General features: G+C 53.2%; 1 protein-coding gene across 1 annotated transcript in view; it reads right to left on the reverse strand.

Annotated features, from left to right (window-relative positions):
- LOC135535954 (sodium/hydrogen exchanger 5-like) overlaps nucleotides 1–23,504 on the reverse strand; it is a gene marked incomplete at its 5' end in the record, with an annotated part of 45,156 nt that overhangs the window by 1,840 nt on the left and 19,812 nt on the right. Inside the window, 7 exons of the mRNA XM_064962358.1 lie at nucleotides 2,514–2,586; nucleotides 8,394–8,549; nucleotides 10,200–10,326; nucleotides 11,222–11,313; nucleotides 13,849–13,975; nucleotides 14,200–14,270; nucleotides 21,106–21,195. Coding sequence (XP_064818430.1) covers nucleotides 2,514–2,586; nucleotides 8,394–8,549; nucleotides 10,200–10,326; nucleotides 11,222–11,313; nucleotides 13,849–13,975; nucleotides 14,200–14,270; nucleotides 21,106–21,195 — 736 coding nt within the window. The remainder of the gene's footprint in view (nucleotides 1–2,513; nucleotides 2,587–8,393; nucleotides 8,550–10,199; nucleotides 10,327–11,221; nucleotides 11,314–13,848; nucleotides 13,976–14,199; nucleotides 14,271–21,105; nucleotides 21,196–23,504) is intronic.

Below are 23,504 nucleotides of genomic sequence, written 5' to 3' on the forward strand. Positions count from 1 at the left end.
ACCCACAATGCACCACCACAGGATCTGAGGGGGCATCACAGACACGTGAACACTACAGGACCCACAATGCACCACCACAGGTTCTGAGGGGGCATCACAGACACGTGAACACTACAGGACCCACAATGCACCACCACAGGATCTGAGGGGGCATCACAGACACGTGAACACTACAGTACCCACAATGCACCACCACAGGATCTGAGGGGGCATCACAGACACGTGAACACTACAGGACCCACAATGCACCACCACAGGATCTGAGGGGGCATCACAGACACGTGAACACTACAGTACCCACAATGCACCACCACAGGATCTGAGGGGGCATCACAGACACGTGAACACTACAGTACCCACAATGCACCTTCACAGGCTCTGAGGGGACATCATAAACACCTGAACACTACAGTACCCACAATGCACCACCACAGGATCTGAGGGGGCATCACAGACACGTGAACACTACAGTACCCACAATGCACCACCACAGGATCTGAGGGGGCATCACAGACACGTGAACACTACAGGACCCACAATGCACCACCACAGGATCTGATGGGCATCACAGACACGTGAACACTACAGTACCCACAATGCACCACCACAGGATCTGAGGGGGCATCACAGACACGTGAACACTACAGTACCCACAATACACCACCACAGGATCTGAGAGGGCATCACAGACACGTGAACACTACAGTACCCACAATGCACCACCACAGGATCTGAGGGGGCATCACAGACACGTGAACACTACAGTACCCACAATGCACCACCACAGGATCTGATGGGCATCACAGACACGTGAACACTACAGTACCCACAATGCACCACCACAGGATCTGAGGGGGCATCACAGACACGTGAACACTACAGTACCCACAATGCACCACCACAGGATCTGAGGGGGCATCACAGACACGTGAACGCTACAGTACCCACAATGCACCACCACAGGATCTGAGGGGGCATCACAGACACGTGAACACTACAGTACCCACAATGCACCACCACAGGATCTGAGGGGGCATCACAGACACGTGAACACTACAGTACCCACAATGCACCACCACAGGATCTGAGGGGGCATCACAGACACGTGAACACTACATGACCCACAATGCACCACCACAGGATCTGAGGGGGCATCACAGACACGTGAACACAACAGGACCCACAATGCACCACCACAGGATCTGAGGGGGCATCACAGACACGTGAACACTACAGTACCCACAATGCACCACCACAGGATCTGAGGGGGCATCACAGACACGTGAACACTACAGTACCCACAATGCACCACCACAGGATCTGAGGGGGCATCACAGACACGTGAACACTACAGGACCCACAATGCACCACCACAGGATCTGAGGGGGCATCACAGACACGTGAACACTACAGTACCCACAATGCACCACCACAGGATCTGAGGGGGCATCACAGACACGTGAACACTACAGGACCCACAATGCACCACCACAGGATCTGAGGGGGCATCACAGACACGTGAACACTACAGTACCCACAATGCACCACCACAGGATCTGAGGGGCATCACAGACACGTGAACACTACAGTACCCACAATGCACCACCACATGATCTGAGGGGGCATCACAGACACGTGAACACTACAGGACCCACAATGCACCACCACAGGATCTGAGGGGGCATCACAGACACGTGAACACTACAGTACCCACAATGCACCACCACAGGATCTGAGGGGGCATCACAGACACGTGAACACTACAGTACCCACAATGCACCACCACATGATCTGAGGGGGCATCACAGACACGTGAACACTACAGTACCCACAATGCACCACCACAGGATCTGAGGGGGCATCACAGACACGTGAACACTACAGTACCCACAATGCACCACCACAGGCTCTGAGGGGGCATCACAGACACATGAACACTACAGTACCCACAATGCACCACCACAGGATCTGAGGGGGCATCACAGACACATGAACACTACAGTACCCACAATGCACCACCACAGGATCTGAGGGGGCATCACAGACACATGAACACTACAGTACCCATAATGCACTTTCAGATGCTCTGCGGGGGCATCATAGACACATGAACACTACCCTACCCACAATGCACCTTCAGAGGCTCTGCGGGGGCATCATAGACACATGAACAATACCCTACCCACAATGCACCACCATAGGATTTGAGGGGGCATCGTAAACACATGAACAATATCAATCATGATCAATGATAGCAACTATCTTTTATTTTTACAACCAACTCCTATGCTCTGTCCCAGTGTCCACACTTGCATACTACCTAGCGTGAACCAATGTCATGCCTGAGCATCCTCGATAATGTACTAGTGTGGACATTGGAACGTGGCAATACATTCCAGAACCCACAGAAATAGTTTGAGCGAGTGAGAACTGGGAACACAGGTCATGAAGGAATGATATTGAAATCGCTGAGGCCCGACTCCATTTCCAGTGTGTTTAAGTGAGTGACTCACCTTTGTCTTGCCAGCTGACGTTCCGTCGAGGTTTGTCGTTGAGGTCCTGTTCCTTAACGTCTGATCCTCTTCTCTGTAGGAGGGAGAGAAAACACCCGTTATAATGTCCATTACAGGCAGGACCAACAGGAAACCAGGCAGGACCCACAGGAAACCAGACAGGACCCACAGGAAACCAGACGGGACCCACAGGAAACCAGGCGGGACCCACAGGAAACCAGGCAGGACCCACAGGAAACCATGCAGGACCCACAGGAAACCAGGCAGGACCCACAGGAAACCAGGCAGGACCTACAGGAAACCAGGCGGGACCCACAGGAAACCAGACAGGACCCACAGGAAACCAGGCAGGACCCACAGGAAACCAGGCAGGACCTACAGGAAACCAGGCGGGACCCACAGGAAACCAGGCAGGACCCACAGGAAACCAGACAGGACCCACAGGAAACCAGGCAGGACCCACAGGAAACCAGGCAGGACCCACAGGAAACCAGGCAGGACCCACAGGAAACCAGACAGGACCCACAGGAAACCAGACAGGACCCACAGGAAACCAGGCAGGACCCACAGGAAACCAGACAGGACCCACAGGAAACCAGGCAGGACCCACAGGAAACCAGGCAGGACCCACAGGAAACCAGACAGGACCCACAGGAAACCAGACAGGACCCACAGGAAACCAGACAGGACCCACAGGAAACCAGACAGGACCCACAGGAAACCAGACAGGACCCACAGGAAACCAGACAGGACCCACAGGAAACCAGGCAGGACCCACAGGAAACCAGGCAGGACCCACAGGAAACAAGGCAGGACCCACAGGCCAACCAGGCAGGACCCACAGGAAACCAGGCAGGACCCACAGGAAACCAGGCAGGACCCACAGGAAACCAGGCAGGACCCACAGGAAACCAGGCAGGACCCACAGGAAACCAGGCAGGACCCACAGGAAACCAGACAGGACCCACAGGAAACCAGGCAGGACCCACAGGAAACCAGGCAGGACCCACAGGAAACCAGGCAGGACCCACAGGAAACCAGACAGGACCCACAGGAAACCAGGCAGGACCCACAGGAAACCAGGCAGGACCCACAGGAAACCAGGCAGGACCCACAGGAAACCAGGCAGGACCCACAGGAAACCAGACAGGACACACAGGAAACCAACACCTCAATACTGGCTATACCATTGAAGGCCCTGGCTATACTGTTGAAGGGCCTGGCTATACTGTTGAAGACCCTGGCTATACTGTTGAAGACCCTGGCTATACTGTTGAAGGCCCTGGCTATACTGTTGAAGACCCTGGCTATACTGTTGAAGGCCCTGGCTATACCGTTGAAGGGCCTGGCTATACCGTTGAAGACCCTGGCTATACTGTTGAAGGCCCTGGCTATACTGTTGAAGACCCTGGCTATACTGTTGAAGGCCCTGGCTATACCGTTGAAGGGCCTGGCTATACCGTTGAAGGGCCTGGCTATACTGTTGAAGGGCCTGGCTATACTGTTGAAGACCCTGGCTATACTGTTGAAGACCCTGGCTATACTGTTGAAGGCCCTGGCTATACTGTTGAAGACCCTGGCTATACTGTTGAAGGCCCTGGCTATACCGTTGAAGGGCCTGGCTATACCGTTGAAGACCCTGGCTATACTGTTGAAGGCCCTGGCTATACCGTTGAAGGCCCTGGCTATACCGTTGAAGACCCTGGCTATACTGTTGAAGGCCCTGGCTATACTGTTGAAGACCCTGGCTATACCGTTGAAGACCCTGGCTATACCGTTGAAGGCCCTGGCTATACCGTTGAAGGGCCTGGCTATACCGTTGAAGGCCCTGGCTATACCGTTGAAGGGCCTGGCTATACCGTTGAAGGGCCTGGCTATAACGTTGAAGGCCCTGGCTATAACGTTGAAGGCCCTGGCTATACCGTTGAAGGCCCTGGCTATACTGTTGAAGGCCCTGGCTATACCGTTGAAGGCCCTGGCTATACCGTTGAAGTACCCTGGCTATACTGTTGAAGGCCCTGGCTATACCGTTGAAGTACCCTGGCTATACTGTTCAAGACCCTGGCTATACTGTTGAAGACCCTGGCTATACCGTTGAAGGCCCTGGCTATACCGTTGAAGGCCCTGGCTATACCGATGAAGGCCCTGGCTATACTGTTGAAGGTCCTGGCTATACCGTTGAAGGCCCTGGCTATACCGTTGAAGGCCCTGGCTATACCGTTGAAGACCCTGGCTATACTGTTGAAGGCCCTGGCTATACTGTTGAAGGCCCTGGCTATACTGTTGAAGGCCCTGGCTATACCGTTGAAGGCCCTGGCTATACTGTTGAAGGCCCTGGCTATACTGTTGAAGGCCCTGGCTATACTGTTGAAGGCCCTGGCTATACTGTTGAAGGCCCTGGCTATACCGTTGAAGTACCCTGGCTATACCGTTGAAGACCCTGGCTATACTGTTCAATGCTCTGGCTATACTGTTGAAGGCCCTGGCTATACTGTTGAAGACCCTGGCTATACCGTTGAAGGCCCTGGCTATACCGTTGAAGGGCCTGGCTATACTGTTGAAGGCCCTGGCTATACCGTTGAAGGGCCTGGCTATACCGTTGAAGTACCCTGGCTATACTGTTGAAGGCCCTGGCTATACCGTTGAAGTACCCTGGCTATACTGTTGAAGGCCCTGGCTATACCGTTGAAGTACCCTGGCTATATTGTTGAAGGCCCTGGCTATACCGTTGAAGGCCCTGGCTATACCGTTGAAGTACCCTGGCTATACTGTTGAAGGCCCTGGCTATACCGTTGAAGTACCCTGGCTATACTGTTCAAGACCCTGGCTATACTGTTGAAGACCCTGGCTATACCGTTGAAGGCCCTGGCTATACCGTTGAAGGCCCTGGCTATACTGTTGAATGCCCTGGCTATACTGTTGAAGGTCCTGGCTATACCGTTGAAGACCCTGGCTATACCGTTGAAGGCCCTGGCTATACCGTTGAAGGCCCTGGCTATACCGTTGAAGGGCCTGGCTATACTGTTGAAGACCCTGGCTATACCGTTGAAGGGCCTGGCTATACTGTTGAAGGCCCTGGCTATACCGTTGAAGGGCCTGGCTATACCGTTGAAGGGCCTGGCTATACTGTTGAAGGGCCTGGCTATACTGTTGAAGACCCTGGCTATACTGTTGAAGACCCTGGCTATACTGTTGAAGGCCCTGGCTATACTGTTGAAGACCCTGGCTATACTGTTGAAGGCCCTGGCTATACCGTTGAAGGGCCTGGCTATACCGTTGAAGACCCTGGCTATACTGTTGAAGGCCCTGGCTATACCGTTGAAGGCCCTGGCTATACCGTTGAAGACCCTGGCTATACTGTTGAAGGCCCTGGCTATACTGTTGAAGACCCTGGCTATACCGTTGAAGACCCTGGCTATACCGTTGAAGGCCCTGGCTATACCGTTGAAGGCCCTGGCTATACCGTTGAAGGCCCTGGCTATACCGTTGAAGGGCCTGGCTATACCGTTGAAGGGCCTGGCTATAACGTTGAAGGCCCTGGCTATAACGTTGAAGGCCCTGGCTATACCGTTGAAGGCCCTGGCTATACTGTTGAAGGCCCTGGCTATACCGTTGAAGGCCCTGGCTATACCGTTGAAGTACCCTGGCTATACTGTTGAAGGCCCTGGCTATACCGTTGAAGTACCCTGGCTATACTGTTCAAGACCCTGGCTATACTGTTGAAGACCCTGGCTATACCGTTGAAGGCCCTGGCTATACCGTTGAAGGCCCTGGCTATACTGTTGAAGGCCCTGGCTATACTGTTGAAGGTCCTGGCTATACCGTTGAAGGCCCTGGCTATACCGTTGAAGGCCCTGGCTATACCGTTGAAGACCCTGGCTATACTGTTGAAGGCCCTGGCTATACTGTTGAAGGCCCTGGCTATACTGTTGAAGGCCCTGGCTATACCGTTGAAGGCCCTGGCTATACCGTTGAAGGCCCTGGCTATACTGTTGAAGGCCCTGGCTATACTGTTGAAGGCCCTGGCTATACTGTTGAAGGCCCTGGCTATACCGTTGAAGTACCCTGGCTATACCGTTGAAGACCCTGGCTATACTGTTCAATGCTCTGGCTATACTGTTGAAGGCCCTGGCTATACTGTTGAAGACCCTGGCTATACCGTTGAAGGCCCTGGCTATACCGTTGAAGGGCCTGGCTATACTGTTGAAGGCCCTGGCTATACCGTTGAAGGGCCTGGCTGTACCGTTGAAGTACCCTGGATATACTGTTGAAGGCCCTGGCTATACCGTTGAAGTACCCTGGCTATACTGTTGAAGGCCCTGGCTATACCGTTGAAGTACCCTGGCTATACTGTTGAAGGCCCTGGCTATACCGTTGAAGGCCCTGGCTATACCGTTGAAGTACCCTGGCTATACTGTTGAAGGCCCTGGCTATACCGTTGAAGTACCCTGGCTATACTGTTCAAGACCCTGGCTATACTGTTGAAGACCCTGGCTATACCGTTGAAGGCCCTGGCTATACCGTTGAAGGCCCTGGCTATACTGTTGAAGGCCCTGGCTATACTGTTGAAGGTCCTGGCTATACCGTTGAAGACCCTGGCTATACCGTTGAAGGCCCTGGCTATACCGTTGAAGGCCCTGGCTATACCGTTGAAGGGCCTGGCTATACTGTTGAAGACCCTGGCTATACCGTTGAAGGGCCTGGCTATACTGTTGAAGGCCCTGGCTATACCGTTGAAGGCCCTGGCTATACCGTTGAAGACCCTGGCTATACTGTTGAAGGCCCTGGCTATACTGTTGAAGGCCCTGGCTATACCGTTGAAGGCCCTGGCTATACCGTTGAAGGCCCTGGCTATACCGTTGAAGGCCCTGGCTATACCGTTGAAGGCCCTGGCTATACTGTTGAAGGCCCTGGCTATACTGTTGAAGGCCCTGGCTATACTGTTGAAGGCCCTGGCTATACCGTTGAAGTACCCTGGCTATACCGTTGAAGACCCTGGCTATACTGTTCAATGCTCTGGCTATACTGTTGAAGGCCCTGGCTATACTGTTGAAGACCCTGGCTATACCGTTGAAGGCCCTGGCTATACCGTTGAAGGGCCTGGCTATACTGTTGAAGGACCTGGCTATACCGTTGAAGGGCCTGGCTATACCGTTGAAGGGCCTGGCTATAACGTTGAAGGCCCTGGCTATAACGTTGAAGGCCCTGGCTATACCGTTGAAGGCCCTGGCTATACTGTTGAAGGCCCTGGCTATACCGTTGAAGGCCCTGGCTATACCGTTGAAGTACCCTGGCTATACTGTTGAAGGCCCAGGCTATACCGTTGAAGTACCCTGGCTATACTGTTGAAGGCCCTGGCTATACCGTTGAAGGGTCTGGCTATACTGTTCAAGACCCTGGCTATACTGTTGAAGACCCTGGCTATACCGTTGAAGGCCCTTGCTATACTGTTGAAGGTCCTGGCTATACCGTTGAAGGCCCTGGCTATACCGTTGAAGGCCCTGGCTATACCGTTGAAGACCCTGGCTATACTGTTGAAGGCCCTGGCTATACTGTTGAAGGCCCTGGCTATACTGTTGAAGGGTCTGGCTTCCTGCTGAAGTTACACAGAGATAATAACATCCAATCATTTCTTTTAGAGATGCTAAAGTCTCCCCCTATCCTGGCTCCCTGCTGAAGTTACACAGAGATAATAACATCCAATCATTTATTTTAAAGATGCTAAAGTCTCCCCCTATCCTGGCTCCCTGCTGAAGTTACACAGAGATAATAACATCCAATCATTTCTTTTAGAGATGCTAAAGTCTCCCCCTATCCTGGATTCCTGCTGAAGTTACACAGAGATAATAACATCCAATCATTTCTTTCAGGGGTCCCTGCCTTTTTCTGGCTGCGGTCCTTCTTGTGGCTGTGGCGTTTGTGTCGGGTGGTCTTGAACGTCTCCATGCGACTCTTCATATTTCTCTGAAAGATCTCTCTGTCCTGACGCTCGTGGTCCCCCACTGTCATGAAGTGTCTGCTGTAGTGGGACTGGTACTATGGAGGGGGGAGAGAGGAGGACAGAGCAAGTCATATTGTAGTTATACAATGCAGATCTCTCTGTCCTGACGCTCGTGATCCCCCACTGTCATGAAGTGTCTGCTGTAGTGGGACTGGTACTATGGACGGGGGAGAGAGGAGGGGGGAGAGAGGAGGGGAGAGAGAGAGAGGAGGGGAGAGCAGGTCATATTGTAGTTATACAATGCAGATCTCTCTGTCCTGATGCTAGTGGTCCCCCACTGGTACTATGGGGGGGGGGGGGGGGTTATATGATTGGTCCCAGAGAGGAGAGGGAGGAGAGGAGATAAGAGGACAGGGAGGAGAGGACAGGACAGGGAGGAGAGGACAGGGAGGAGAGGAGATAAGAGGACAGGGAGGAGAGGACAGGGAGGAGAGGAGATAAGAGGACAGTGAGGAGAGGAGATAAGAGGACAGGGAGGAGAGGAGATAAGAGGACAGGGAGGAGAGGAGATAAGAGGACAGGGAGGAGAGGACAGGACAGGGAGGAGAGGACAGGGAGGAGATAACATAAGAGTCCAGGGAGGAGAGGAGATAAGATAAGAGGACAGGGAGGAGAGGACAGGGAGGAGAGGAGATAAGAGGACAGGGAGGAGAGGAGATAAGAGGACAGTGAGGAGAGGAGATAAGAGGACAGTGAGGAGAGGAGATAAGAGGACAGTGAGGAGAGGAGATAAGAGGACAGGGAGGAGAGGAGATAAGAGGACAGGGAGGAGAGGAGTTCAGAGGACAGGGAGGAGAGGACAGGGAGGAGAGGAGATAAGAGGACAGGGAGGAGAGGAGATAAGAGGACAGGGAGGAGAGGAGATAAGAGGACAGGGAGGAGAGGAGATAAGAGGACAGGAGATAAGAGGACAGGGAGGAGAGGACAGGGAGGAGAGGAGACACTGCCTGCCTGTATGTCTGTCTGTGTGTGTGACAGTGCTGTGAGAGGCCTAGCCAGCCAGCCTGCCTGTATGTCTGTCTGTGTGTGTGTGACAGTGCTGTGAGTGGCCCAGCCAGCCAGCCTGCCTGTATGTCTGTCTGTGTGTGTGACAGTGCTGTGAGTGGCCCAGCCAGCCAGCCTGCCTGTATGTCTGTCTGTGTGTGTGACAGTGCTGTGAGAGGCCTAGCCAGCCAGCCTGCCTGTATGTCTGTCTGTGTGTGTGACAGTGCTGTGAGAGGCCCAGCCAGCCTGCCTGCCTGTATGTCTGTCTGTGTGTGTGACAGTGCTGTGAGAGGCCCAGCCAGCCTGCCTGCCTGTATGTCTGTCTGTGTGTGTGTGACAGTGCTGCGAGAGGCCCAGCCAGCCAGCCTGCCTGTATGTCTGTCTGTGTGTGTGACAGTGCTGTGAGAGGCCCAGCCAGCCTGCCTGCCTGTATGTCTGTCTGTGTGTGTGACAGTGCTGTGAGAGGCCCAGCCAGCCTGCCTGCCTGTATGTCTGTCTGTGTGTGTGTGACAGTGCTGTGAGAGGCCTAGCCAGCCAGCCTGCCTGTATGTCTGTCTGTGTGTGTGACAGTGCTGTGAGTGGCCCAGCCAGCCAGCCTGCCTGTATGTCTGTCTGTGTGTGTGACAGTGCTGTGAGAGGCCTAGCCAGCCAGCCTGCCTGTATGTCTGTCTGTGTGTGTGACAGTGCTGACAGGGCCATACCCGTCTCCTGGGCTTGTACAGGTTCCCAGCCAGGAAGTGATGCGTTTCTGACTCCTCCTCCACCTTGGCTCCCGGCACGTTGTCAATCACCTGGAGGTCCAGACAGACCCCACTGCCGTTCTCTCTCCTGTAGGGTTAGAGTACAGACTGTTAGCAGTGGTTGGGGTGGGACCCCACAGGGGAGTTCATGAAGACTGGGTATTGTTTGGGAAAGCACGGTCACACCCAGTGACATTAATAGACAGCTGCAGATGTGACATTGAACACGGTCACACCCAGTGCTATTAATAAATAGACACACACACACACACACACACACACACACACACACACACACACACACACACACACACACACACACACACACACACACACACACACACACACACACACACCCAGTGCTATTAATAAATAGACACACACACACACACCCAGTGCTATTAATATATAGACACACACACACACACACACCCAGTGTTATTAATAAATAGACACACACACACACACACACACCAAACACACACACCCACCAAACACACACACACCCAGTGCTATTAATAAATAGACACACACACACACACACACACACACACACACACACACACACACACACACACACACACACACACACACACAACACACACACCAAACACACACACCCACCAAAGACACACACACACACACACACACCCACCAAACACACACCCACACACCCATCCACCAAACACACCCACCCACCAAACACACCCACCCACCAAACACACACACCCACCAAACACACACACCCACCAAACACACACACCCAGTGCTATTAATAAATAGACACACACACACACACCCACCAAACACACACACACACACACACACACACAACAACACAAACACACACACCCACCAAACACACACACCCACCAAACACACACACCAACCAAACACACACACCCACCAAACACACACACCCACCAAACACACACCCAGACACACACGAAACACACACACACACACACAGAGACTTAACTCACAGGTAGTTGGTGACGTTGGTGACCTCTGGGAAAGATGCCCTGGAGGCCATGGAGGGCAGAGAGAGCCTGGCAGAGGTCAGCACGTTGCCACCCTGTTCAGGAGACACACACAGAGGTTAAAGATCAGGGGTCAACTCATCCTCAAAACACCTCACATTGTCTGAAAAGGTTTTATAAAATGGTCTGAGTCTGGACTAAAGTGGACAGTCAAAATGTAATGGGTCACAAAACAGGTCTGGGTGGAGTTAAACACCTCCTAGGAGACAGTCTGGGTGGAGTTAAACACCTCCTAGGAGACAGTCTGGGTGGAGTTAAACACCTCCTAGGAAACAGTCTGGGTGGAGTTAGTTAAACACCTCCTAGGAAACAGTCTGGGTGGAGTTAAACACCTCCTAGGAGACAGTCTGGGTGGAGTTAAACACCTCCTAGGAGACAGTCTGGGTGGAGTTAAACACCTCCTAGGAGACAGTCTGGGTGGAGTTAAACACCTCCTAGGAAACAGTCTGGGTGGAGTTAAACATCTCCTAGGAAACAGTCTGGGTGGAGTTAAACACCTCCTAGGAGACAGTCTGGGTGGAGTTAAACACCTCCTAGGAAACAGTCTGGGTGGAGTTAAACACCTCCTAGGAAACAGTCTGGGTGGAGTTAAACACCTCCTAGGAAACAGTCTGGGTGGAGTCAAACACCTCCTAGGAAACAGTCTGGGTGGAGTTAAACACCTCCTAGGAAACAGTCTGGGTGGAGTCAAACACCTCCTAGGAAACAGTCTGGGTGGAGTTAAACACCTCCTAGGAAACAGTCTGGGTGGAGTTAAACACCTCCTAGGAAACAGTCTGGGTGGAGTTAAACACCTCCTAGGAAACAGTCTGAGTGGAGTTAAACACCTCCTAGGAAACAGTCTGGGTGGAGTTAAACACCTCCTAGGAGACAGTCTGGGTGGAGTTAAACACCTCCTAGGAAACAGTCTGGGTGGAGTTAAACACCTCCTAGGAAACAGTCTGGGTGGAGTTAAACACCTCCTAGGAAACAGTCTGGGTGGAGTTAGTTCAACACCTCCTAGGAAACAGTCTGGGTGGAGTTAAACACCTCCTAGGAAACAGTCTGGGTGGAGTTAAACACCTCCTAGGAAACAGTCTGGGTGGAGTTAAACACCTCCTAGGAAACAGTCTGGGTGGAGTTAAACACCTCATACTATAGACATCTCTCCTACAGACTATAGGACAATACTACCTACCTACCGACCAAACAAACAAACAAACAAACAAACAAACAAACAAACAAACAAAACAGGCAAACTAACAAACAAACAAACAAACAAACTAACAAACTGACTAACAAACTAACTACTGGAGACATCTCTCCTACAGGATAAGACTACCCACCTTCCACACGCGTTCCAGCCATGTCAGCTGATCGGCCGACCCAATAGGCCTGTCTTACCAACCTGTTGCCATGGTGGCGATATTAAAAAAGAATCCCCCCCCCAAAATACTTTCCCAAACCTCTCATATCTATTTCCCACACAGTCACGCGGTCTGATGTCACGCACCTTCGCCACTAAGGGTGTGTCCCTAACGGGAAGCGTGACACTTTCTAAACAGAGCCCGATGGGCCCAAGTCAACAGTGGTGCACGACAGTATTTAGGATGCAGGGCACATCACTGACTGTGATGTCACGAGTAGAGATGGGATGTTTGATGTGGCGACTCTCAGGTCTCAGATTATGCGGTGGTGTCAGCCGAGGAGACAGAGAGATGAATTACGCTCTCTCTCTCTATTATCTCTCTCTATTCTCTCTCTCTCTATTCTCTCTCTCTCTATTCTCTCTCTCTCTATTCTCTCTCTGTATTCTCTCTCTGTGTCTCTCTGTCTCTCTCTCTCTCTCTCTCTCTCTCTCTATTCTCTCTCTCTCTATTCTCTCTCTCTCTATTCTCTCTCTCTCTATTCTCTCTCTCTCTATTCTCTCTCTGTATTCTCTCTCTGTCTCTCTGTCTCTCTCTGTCTCTCTCTCTCTCTCTCTCTCTCTGTCTCTCTCTCTCTCTCTGTCTCTCTCTCTATTCTCTCTCTCTACTTGGGGAAACTTTACACATTCAGGTGTTCATTGTCTGTGCATCACTGCCATGCTGCCGTGAGTTGAGGAGCAGTGCCATCTAGTGGTCCTGGTTGACATTTATAACACAACTGTGCACCGGACAAAATCATGGCAACAGTTGTGTCTCTGAGCCTCCCTCCCTCCCTCCCTCCCTCCCTCCCTCCCTCCCTCCCTCCCTCCCTCCCTCCCTCCCTCCCTCCCTCCCTCCCTCCCTCCCTCCCTCCCTCCCTCCCTCCCTCCCTCCCTCCCTCCCTCCCTCCCTCCCTCCCTCCCTCCCTCCCTCCCTCCCTCATACCTGGTCTATAACACTGATGGCGTCTCTAATATTGATTTTCTGATAGACCTCCCACAGCTCCCTCCCTCCCTCATACCTGGTCTATAACACTGATGGCGTCTCTAATATTGATTTTCTGATAGACCTCCCACAGCTCCCTCCCTCCCTCATACCTGGTCTATAACACTGATGGCGTCTCTAATATTGATTTTCTGATAGACCTCTCACAGCTCGCTCCCTCCCTCCCTCCCTCCCTCATACCTGGTCTATAACACTGATGGCGTCTCTAATATTGATTTTCTGATAGACCTCCCACAGCTCGCTCTTCCGGTACACAGACTTCCGCAGCAGCAGCTTGCTCAGGTAGTTCTTGTCAAACTGCTCCCACCTGAATGTAGACGCCCACAGAGGGAAAGGTTATATAATGACAGCATATGTTACACGGTATGTTTTAGAAGGGAAAACTCCTAACCTTGCACTTAGTCATCATTAGTGAATATATAACTGAAGTGAAAGTTAGGATTGACCCTTTAGACTCCCCGTGGATAATGTCCAATAATAATAAATGATATTTCAGTTGAAACATTGCCTGCAGAGCTGAGGGCTACTGACTTGTCTCTCCAGTGGTGGTAACCGTTGAGTCCAGCGATGTCCTCCACTGCTGTCAGACAATGGTCAAAGGCCTGGGGAGAGACCGTACACAGTCAGGTCAAAGGTCAAAGGCCTGGGGAGAGACCGTACACAGTCAGGTCAAAGGTCAAAGACCTGGGGAGAGACCGTACACAGTCAGGTCAAAGGCCTGGGGAGAGACCGTACACAGTCAGGTCAAAGGTCAAAGGCCTGGGGAGAGACCGTACACAGTCTGGTCAAAGGCCTGGGGAGAGACCGTACACAGTCAGGTTAAAGGCCTGGGGAGAGACCGTACACAGTCAGGTCAAAGGTCAAAGGCCTGGGGAGAGACCGTACACAGTCTGGTCAAAGGCCTGGGGAGAGACCGTACACAGTCAGGTCAGAGGCCTGGGGAGAGACCGTACACAGTCAGGTCAAAGGTCAAAGGCCTGGGGAGAGACTGTACACAGTCAGGTCAGAGACCTGGGGAGAGACCGTACACAGTCAGGTCAAAGGTCAAAGGCCTGGGGAGAGACCGTACACAGTCAGGTCAAAGGCCTGGGGAGAAACCGTATACAGTCAGGTCAAAGGTCAAAGGCCTGGGGAGAGACCGTACACAGTCAGGTCAAAGGTCAAAGGCCTGGGGAGAGACCGTACACAATCAGGTCAAAGGTTAAAGGCCTGGGGAGAGACCGTACACAGTCAGGTCAGAGGCCTGGGGAGAGACCGTACACAGTCAGGTCAAAGGTCAAAGGCCTGGGGAGAGACCGTATACAGTCAGGTCAGAGACCTGGGGAGAGACCGTACACAGACAGGTTAAAGGTCAAAGGCCTGGGGAGAGACCGTACACAGTCAGGTTAAAGGTCAAAGGCCTGGGGAGAGACCGTACACAGTCAGGTTAAAGGTCAAAGGCCTGGGGAGAGACCGTACACAGTCAGGTCAAAGGTCAAAGGCCTGGGGAGAGACCGTACACAGTCAGGTCAAAGGTCAAAGGCCTGGGGAGAGACCGTACACAGTCAGGTCAAAGGCCTGGGGAGAGACCGTACACAGTCAGGTCAAAGGTCAAAGGCCTGGGGAGAGACCGTACACAGTCAGGTCAAAGGCCTGGGGAGAGACCATACACAGTCAGGTCAAAGGTCAAAGGCCTGGGGAGAGACCGTACACAGTCTGGTCAAAGGCCTGGGGAGAGACCGTACACAGACAGGTCAGAGGCCTGGGGAGAGACCGTACACAGTCAGGTCAAAGGCCTGGGGAGAACCGTACACAGTCAGGTCAAAGGTCAAAGGCCTGGGGAGAGACCGTACACAGTCAGGTTAAAGGCCTGGGGAGAGACCGTACACAGTCAGGTCAAAGGTCAAAGGCCTGGGGAGAGACCGTACACAGTCTGGTCAAAGGCCTGGGGAGAGACCGTACACAGTCAGGTCAGAGGCCTGGGGAGAGACCGTACACAGTCAGGTCAAAGGTCAAAGGCCTGGGGAGAGACTGTACACAGTCAGGTCAGAGACCTGGGGAGAGACCGTACACAGTCAGGTCAAAGGTCAAAGGCCTGGGGAGAGACCGTACACAGTCAGGTCAAAGGCCTGGGGAGAAACCGTATACAGTCAGGTCAAAGGTCAAAGGCCTGGGGAGAGACCGTACACAGTCAGGTCAAAGGTCAAAGGCCTGGGGAGAGACCGTACACAATCAGGTCAAAGGTTAAAGGCCTGGGGAGAGACCGTACACAGTCAGGTCAGAGGCCTGGGGAGAGACCGTACACAGTCAGGTCAAAGGTCAAAGGCCTGGGGAGAGACCGTATACAGTCAGGTCAGAGACCTGGGGAGAGACCGTACACAGACAGGTTAAAGGTCAAAGGCCTGGGGAGAGACCGTACACAGTCAGGTTAAAGGTCAAAGGCCTGGGGAGAGACCGTACACAGTCAGGTTAAAGGTCAAAGGCCTGGGGAGAGACCGTACACAGTCAGGTCAAAGGTCAAAGGCCTGGGGAGAGACCGTACACAGTCAGGTCAAAGGTCAAAGGCCTGGGGAGAGACCGTACACAGTCAGGTCAAAGGTTAAAGGCCTGGGGAGAGACCGTACACAGTCAGGTCAAAGGCCTGGGGAGAGACCGTACACAGTCAGGTCAAAGGTCAAAGGCCTGGGGAGAGACCGTACACAGTCAGGTCAAAGGCCTGGGGAGAGACCATACACAGTCAGGTCAAAGGTCAAAGGCCTGGGGAGAGACCGTACACAGTCTGGTCAAAGGCCTGGGGAGAGACCGTACACAGACAGGTCAGAGGCCTGGGGAGAGACCGTACACAGTCAGGTCAAAGGCCTGGGGAGAACCGTACACACTCAGGTCAAAGGTCAAAGGCCTGGGGAGAGACCGTACACAGTCAGGTCAAAGGCCTGGGGAGAGACCGTACACAGTCTGGTCAGAGGCCTGGGGAGAGACCGTACACAGTCAGGTCAGAGGCCTGGGGAGAGACCGTACACAGTCAGGTCAAAGGTCAAAGGCCTGGGGAGAGACCGTACACAGTCAGGTCAGAGACCTGGGGAGAGACCGTACACAGTCAGGTCAAAGGTCAAAGGCCTGGGGAGAGACCGTACACAGTCAGGTCAGAGACCTGGGGAGAGACCGTACACAGTCAGGTCAAAGGTCAAAGGCATGGGGAGAGACCGTACACAGTCAGGTCAGAGACCTGGGGAGAGACCATACACAGTCAGGTCAGAGACCTGGGGAGAGACCGTACACAGTCAGGTCAAAGGTCAAAGGCCTGGGGAGAGACCGTACACAGTCAGGTCAGAGACCTGGGGAGAGACCGTACACAGACAGGTCAGAGACCTGGGGAGAGACCGTACACAGTCAGGTCAAAGGTCAAAGGCCTGGGGAGAGACCGTACACAGTCAGGTCAGAGACCTGGGGAGAGACCGTACACAGTCAGGTCAAAGGTCAAAGGCCTGGGGAGAGACCGTACACAGTCAGGTCAAAGGTCAAAGGCCTGGGGAGAGACCGTACACAGTCAGGTCAAAGGCCTGGGGAGAGACCGTACACAGTCTGGTCAGAGTCCTGGGGAGAGACCATACACAGTCAGGTCAAAGGCCTGGGGAGAGACCATACACAGTCAGGTCAAAGGTCAAAGGCCTGGGGAGAGACCGTACACAGTCAGGTCAGAGGCCTGGGGAGAGACCGTACACAGTCAGGTCAAAGGTCAAAGGCCTGGGGAGAGACCGTACACAGTCAGGTCAAAGATTAAAGGCCTGGGGAGAGACCGTACACAGTCAGGTCAGAGGCCTGGGGAGAGACCGTACACAGTCAGGTCAAAGGTCAAAGGCCTGGGGAGAGACCGTATACAGTCTGGGTTAACAGAGTTTATACAGTCTGGTCAGAGGCCTGGGGAGAGACCGTACACAGTCAGGTTAAAGGTCAAAGGCCTGGGGAGAGACCGTACACAGTCAGGTTAAAGGTCAGAGGCCTGGGGAGAGACCGTACACAGTCAGGTCAAAGGCCTGGGGAGAGACCGTACACAGTCAGGTTAAAGGTCAAAGGCCTGGGGAGAGACCGTACACAGTCAGGTCAAAGGTCAAAGGCCTGGGGAGAGACCGTACACAGTCAGGTCAAAGGTCAAAGGCCTGGGGAGAGACCGTACACAGTCAGGTCAAAGGTTAAAGGCCTGGGGAGAGACCGTACACAGTCAGGTCAAAGGCCTGGGGAGAGACCGTACACAGTCAGGTCAAAGGTCAAAGGCCTGGGGAGAGACCGTACACAGTCAGGTCAAAGGCCTGGGGAGAGACCGTACACAGTCAGGTCAAAGGTCAAAGGCCCGGGGAGAGACCGTATACAGTCAGGTTAAAGTTCAAAGGCCTGGGGAGAGACCGTACACAGTCAGGTCAAAGGTCAAAGGCCTGGGGAGAGACCGTACACAGTCAGGTCAAAGGTCAAAGGCCTGGGGAGAGACCGTACACAGTCAGGTCAAAGGTTAAAGGCCTGGGGAGAGACCGTACACAGTCAGGTCAAAGGCCTGGGGAGAGACCGTACACAGTCAGGTCAAAGGTCAAAGGCCTGGGGAGAGACCGTATACAGTCTGGTCAGAGGCCTGGGGAGAGACCGTACACAGTCAGGTTAAAGGTCAAAGGCCTGGGGAGAGACCGTACACAGTCAGGTTAAAGGTCAGAGGCCTGGGGAGAGACCGTACACAGTCAGGTCAAAGATTAAAGGCCTGGGGAGAGACCGTACACAGTCAGGTTAAAGGTCAAAGGCCTGGGGAGAGACCGTACACAGTCAGGTCAAAGGTCAAAGGCCTGGGGAGAGACCGTACACAGTCAGGTCAAAGGTCAAAGGCCTGGGGAGAGACCGTACACAGTCAGGTCAAAGGTTAAAGGCCTGGGGAGAGACCGTACACAGTCAGGTCAAAGGCTTGGGGAGAGACCGTACACAGTCAGGTCAAAGGTCAAAGGCCTGGGGAGAGACCGTACACAGTCAGGTCAAAGGCCTGGGGAGAGACCGTACACAGTCAGGTCAAAGGTCAAAGGCCCGGGGAGAGACCGTATACAGTCAGGTTAAAGTTCAAAGGCCTGGGGAGAGACCGTACACAGTCAGGTCAAAGGTCAAAGGCCTGGGGAGAGACCGTACACAGTCAGGTCAAAGGTCAAAGGCCTGGGGAGAGACCGTACACAGTCAGGTCAAAGGTTAAAGGCCTGGGGAGAGACCGTACACAGTCAGGTCAAAGGCCTGGGGAGAGACCGTACACAGTCAGGTCAAAGGTCAAAGGCCTGGGGAGAGACCGTATACAGTCAGGTCAAAGGCCTGGGGAGAGACCGTACACAGTCAGGTCAAAGGTCAAAGGCCTGGGGAGAGACCGTACACAGTCTGGTCAGAGACCTGGGGAGAGACCGTACACTGTCAGGTCAAAGGCCTGGGGAGAGACCGTACACAGTCAGGTCAAAGGTCAAAGGCCTGGGGAGAGACCGTACACAGTCTGGGTTAACAGAGTTTACACAGTCAGGTAATGATATGATACCTGATGAAGGTCCAGGGTAATGATATGATACATATCATGTGTTACAGTAGAGAGTCGGCCCATATCTGTCACAGTGTTACAGAAGAGAGTCGGCCCATATCTGTCACAGTGTTATAGAAGAGAGTCGGCCCATATCTGTCACAGTGTTATAGAAGAGAGTCGGCCCATATCTGTCACAGTGTTATAGAAGAGAGTCGGCCCATATCTGTCACAGTAAGAGAGTCGGCCCATATCTGTCACAGTAAGAGAGTCAGCCCATATCTGTCACAGTGTTATAGAAGAGAGTCGGCCCATATCTGTCACAGTGTTATAGAAGAGAGTCGGCCCATATCTGTCACAGTAAGAGAGTCGGCCCATATCTGTCACAGTAAGAGAGTCGGCCCATATCTGTCACAGTAAGAGAGTCGGCCCATATCTGTCACAGTGTCATAGAAGAGAGTCGGCCCATATCTGTCACAGTGTCACAGAAGAGAGTCGGCCCATATCTGTCACAGTGTCATAGAAGAGAGTCGGCCCATATCTGTCACAGTGTCACAGAAGAGAGTCGGCCCATATCTGTCACAGTGTCACAGAAGAGAGTCGGCCCATATCTGTCACAGAAGAGAGTCGGCCCATATCTGTCACAGTGTCACAGAAAAGAGTCGGCCCATATCTGTCACAGTGTCACAGTAAGAGAGTCGGCCCATATCTGTCACAGTAAGAGAGTCGGCCCATATCTGTCACAGTGTCATAGAAGAGAGTCGGCCCATATCTGTCACAGTGTTATAGAAGAGAGTCGGCCCATATCTGTCACAGTGTTATAGAAGAGAGTCGGCCCATATCTGTCACAGTGTTATAGAAGAGAGTCAGCCCATATCTGTCACAGTGTTATAGAAGAGAGTCGGCCCATATCTGTCACAGTGTTATAGAAGAGAGTCGGCCCATATCTGTCACAGTGTTATAGAAGAGAGTTGGCCCATATCTGTCACAGTGTCACAGAGTAGCTAAAAGTTCACTACAGATGAGGAGGGGTGAGGTGTGTGTGTGTGTGTGTGTGTGTGTGTGTGTGTGTGTGTGTGTGTGTGTGTGTGTGTGTGTGTGTGTGTGTGTGTGTGTGTGTGTGTGTGTGTGTGTGTGCGTGTGTGTGTGCGTGCGTGTTAGTTGAGAGTGAGTCCCTCCTGTCAGTCTCCGTTCAGAGGGGTGAGATGTGTGTGTGTGTGTGTGTGTGTGTGTGTGTGTGTGTGTGTGTGTGTGTGTGTGTGTGTGTGTGTGTGTGTGTGTGTGTGTGTGTGTGTGTGTGTGTGTGTGTACGTGTGTGCGTGCGTGTTAGTTGAGAGTGAGTCCCTCCTGTCAGTCTCCGTTCAGGGGGGTGAGATGTGTGTGTGTGTGTGTGTGTGTGTGTGTGTGTGTGTGTGTGTGTGTGTGTGTGTGTGTGTGTGTGTGTGTGTGTGTGTGTGTGTGTGTGTGTGTGTGTCGTGTGTGCGTGCGTGTTAGTTGAGTGAGTCCCTCCTGTCAGTCTCCGTTCAGGGGGTGAGATGTGTGTGTGTGTGTGTGTGTGTGTGTGTGTGTGTGTGTGTGTGTGTGTGTGTGTGTGTGTGTGTGTGTGTGTGTGTGTGTGTGTGTGTGTGTGTGTGTGTGTGTACGTGTGTGCGTGCGTGTTAGTTGAGAGTGAGTCCCTCCTGTCAGTCTCCGTTCAGGGGGGTGAGATGTGTGTGTGTGTGTGTGTGTGTGTGTGTGTGTGTGTGTGTCAGTCTGTCTCCGTTCAGCTTCGAGGCCGTGACAGCTGCTCCTGTGATGTGACAGTGACTGACTGGTCACAGTGGTTGAGCCGTCAGCGACGAAGACAGAAACATAGATGGAACTGAAATTAACGATATTGAAGTTGATTTCAATCGAACGACATTCATATGATGAAATGAAGCTGAATCGCTCACACGTTCGTGTATCTCCTCGTTGATGGTGGGCTTGCGGTTGGTCGCACGAGGTACTTTGAGCCAGTTCACTAGAGGCTTGATGGTCAGGCCCTGGAGAAAAGAGAGAGACACAGAGAAACAGAGAGAGAGAGAGAGAGAGTGTGAGAGACAGAGAGAGAGAGGAGGGGGAGTGAGAGGGAGAGAGAGACAGAGACAGAGAGAGAGAGAGAGAGAGAGAGAGAGAGAGAGAGAGAGTGTGGAAGGGGGGTGAAAGAGGGAGAGAGGGGAAGAGGGAGGGGGTGAAAGAGAGAGGAGAAGGGGAAGAGGAAGGGGGGTGAAAGAGGGAGAGAGGAGAAGGGGAAGGGGGGTGAAAGAGGGAGAGAGGGGAGGGGGTAAGAGGGAGAGAGGGGAGGGGGGGGTAAGAGGGAGAGAGGGGAGGGGGTAAGAGGGAGAGAGGGAAAGGGGGTGAAAGAGGGAGATAAGGGGGGTGAAAGAGGGAAAGAGGGGAGGGGGTAAGAGGGAGAGAGGGGAAGGAAAAGGGGGGTGAAAGAGGGAGAGAGGGGAGGGGGGGTAAGAGGGAGAGAGGGGAGGTGGAAGGGGGGTCAAAGAGGGAGAGGGGGGAAGGGGGTGAAAGAGGGAGAGAGGGGAAGAAGCAAAGAAGGAGTTACAGAAGATTAGAGGAGAAATGTAAATCCCTCCCATTCACACCCAGCTCACCAGGCCCCTCCCCATAAACACTGGGTATGTACAGGAACACACCAGGCCCCTCCCATAAACACTGGGTGTGTACAGGAACACGCCAGGCCCCTCCCATAAACACTGGGTGTGTACAGGAACACACCAGGCCCCTCCCATAAACACTGAGTGTGTACAGGAACACACCAGGCCCCTCCCCATAAACACTGAGTGTGTACAGGAACACACCAGGCCCTCCCCATAAACACTGAGTGTGTACAGGAACACACCAGGCCCCTCCCCATAAACACTGAGTGTGTAGAGGAACACACCAGGCCCCTCCCCATAAACACTGAGTGTGTACAGGAACACACCAGGCCCCTCCCCATAAACACTGAGTGTGTACAGGAACAAACCAGGCCCCTCCCCATAAACACTGGGTGTGTACAGGAACAAACCAGGCCCCTCCCCATAAACACTGGGTGTGTACAGGAACACACCAGGCCCCTCCCATAAACACTGAGTATGTACAGGAACACACCAGGCCCCTCCCCATAAACACTGAGTGTGTACAGGAACACACCAGGCCCCTCCCCATAAACACTGAGTGTGTACAGGAACACACCAGGCCCCTCCCCATAAACACTGAGTGTGTACAGGAACACACCAGGCCCCTCCCCATAAACACTGGGTGTGTACAGGAACACACCAGGCCCCTCCCATAAACACTGGGTATGTACAGGAACACACCAGGCCCCTCCCATAAACACTGGGTATGTACAGGAACACACCAGGCCCCTCCCCATAAACACTGAGTGTGTACAGGAACACACCAGGCCCCTCCCATAAACACTGGGTGTGTACAGGAACACACCAGGCCCCTCCCCATAAACACTGGGTCTGAACAGGAACACACCAGGCCCCTCCCCATAAACACTGAGTGTGTACAGGAACACACCAGGCCCCTCCCCATAAACACTGAGTGTGTACAGGAACACACCAGGCCCCTCCCATAAACACTGAGTGTGTACAGGAACACACCAGGCCCCTCCCCATAAACACTGAGTGTGTACAGGAACACACCAGGCCCCTCCCATAAACACTGAGTGTGTACAGGAACACACCAGGCCCCTCCCCATAAACACTGAGTGTGTACAGGAACACACCAGGCCCCTCCCCATAAACACTGAGTGTGTACAGGAACACACCAGGCCCCTCCCCATAAACACTGAGTGTGTACAGGAACACACCAGGCCCCTCCCCATAAACACTGAGTGTGTACAGGAACACACCAGGCCCCTCCCCATAAACACTGAGTGTGTACAGGAATACACCAGGCCCCTCCCCATAAACACTGAGTGTGTACAGGAACACACCAGGCCCCTCCCATAAACACTGAGTGTGTAACACACCAGGCCCCTCCCCATAAACACTGAGTGTGTACAGGAACACACCAGGCCCCTCCCCATAAACACTGAGTGTGTACAGGAACACACCAGGCCCCTCCCATAAACACTGAGTGTGTAACACACCAGGCCCCTCCCCATAAACACTGAGTGTGTACAGGAACACACCAGGCCCCTCCCCATAAACACTGAGTGTGTACAGGAACACACCAGGCCCCTCCCATAAACACTGAGTGTGTACAGGAACACACCAGGCCCCTCCCATAAACACTGAGTGTGTACAGGAACACACCAGGCCCCTCCCCATAAACACTGAGTGTGTACAGGAACACACCAGGC

Source organism: Oncorhynchus masou, unplaced genomic scaffold (genome assembly GCF_036934945.1).
Source record: "Oncorhynchus masou masou isolate Uvic2021 unplaced genomic scaffold, UVic_Omas_1.1 unplaced_scaffold_536, whole genome shotgun sequence".
Lineage (NCBI taxonomy): Eukaryota > Metazoa > Chordata > Actinopteri > Salmoniformes > Salmonidae > Oncorhynchus > Oncorhynchus masou.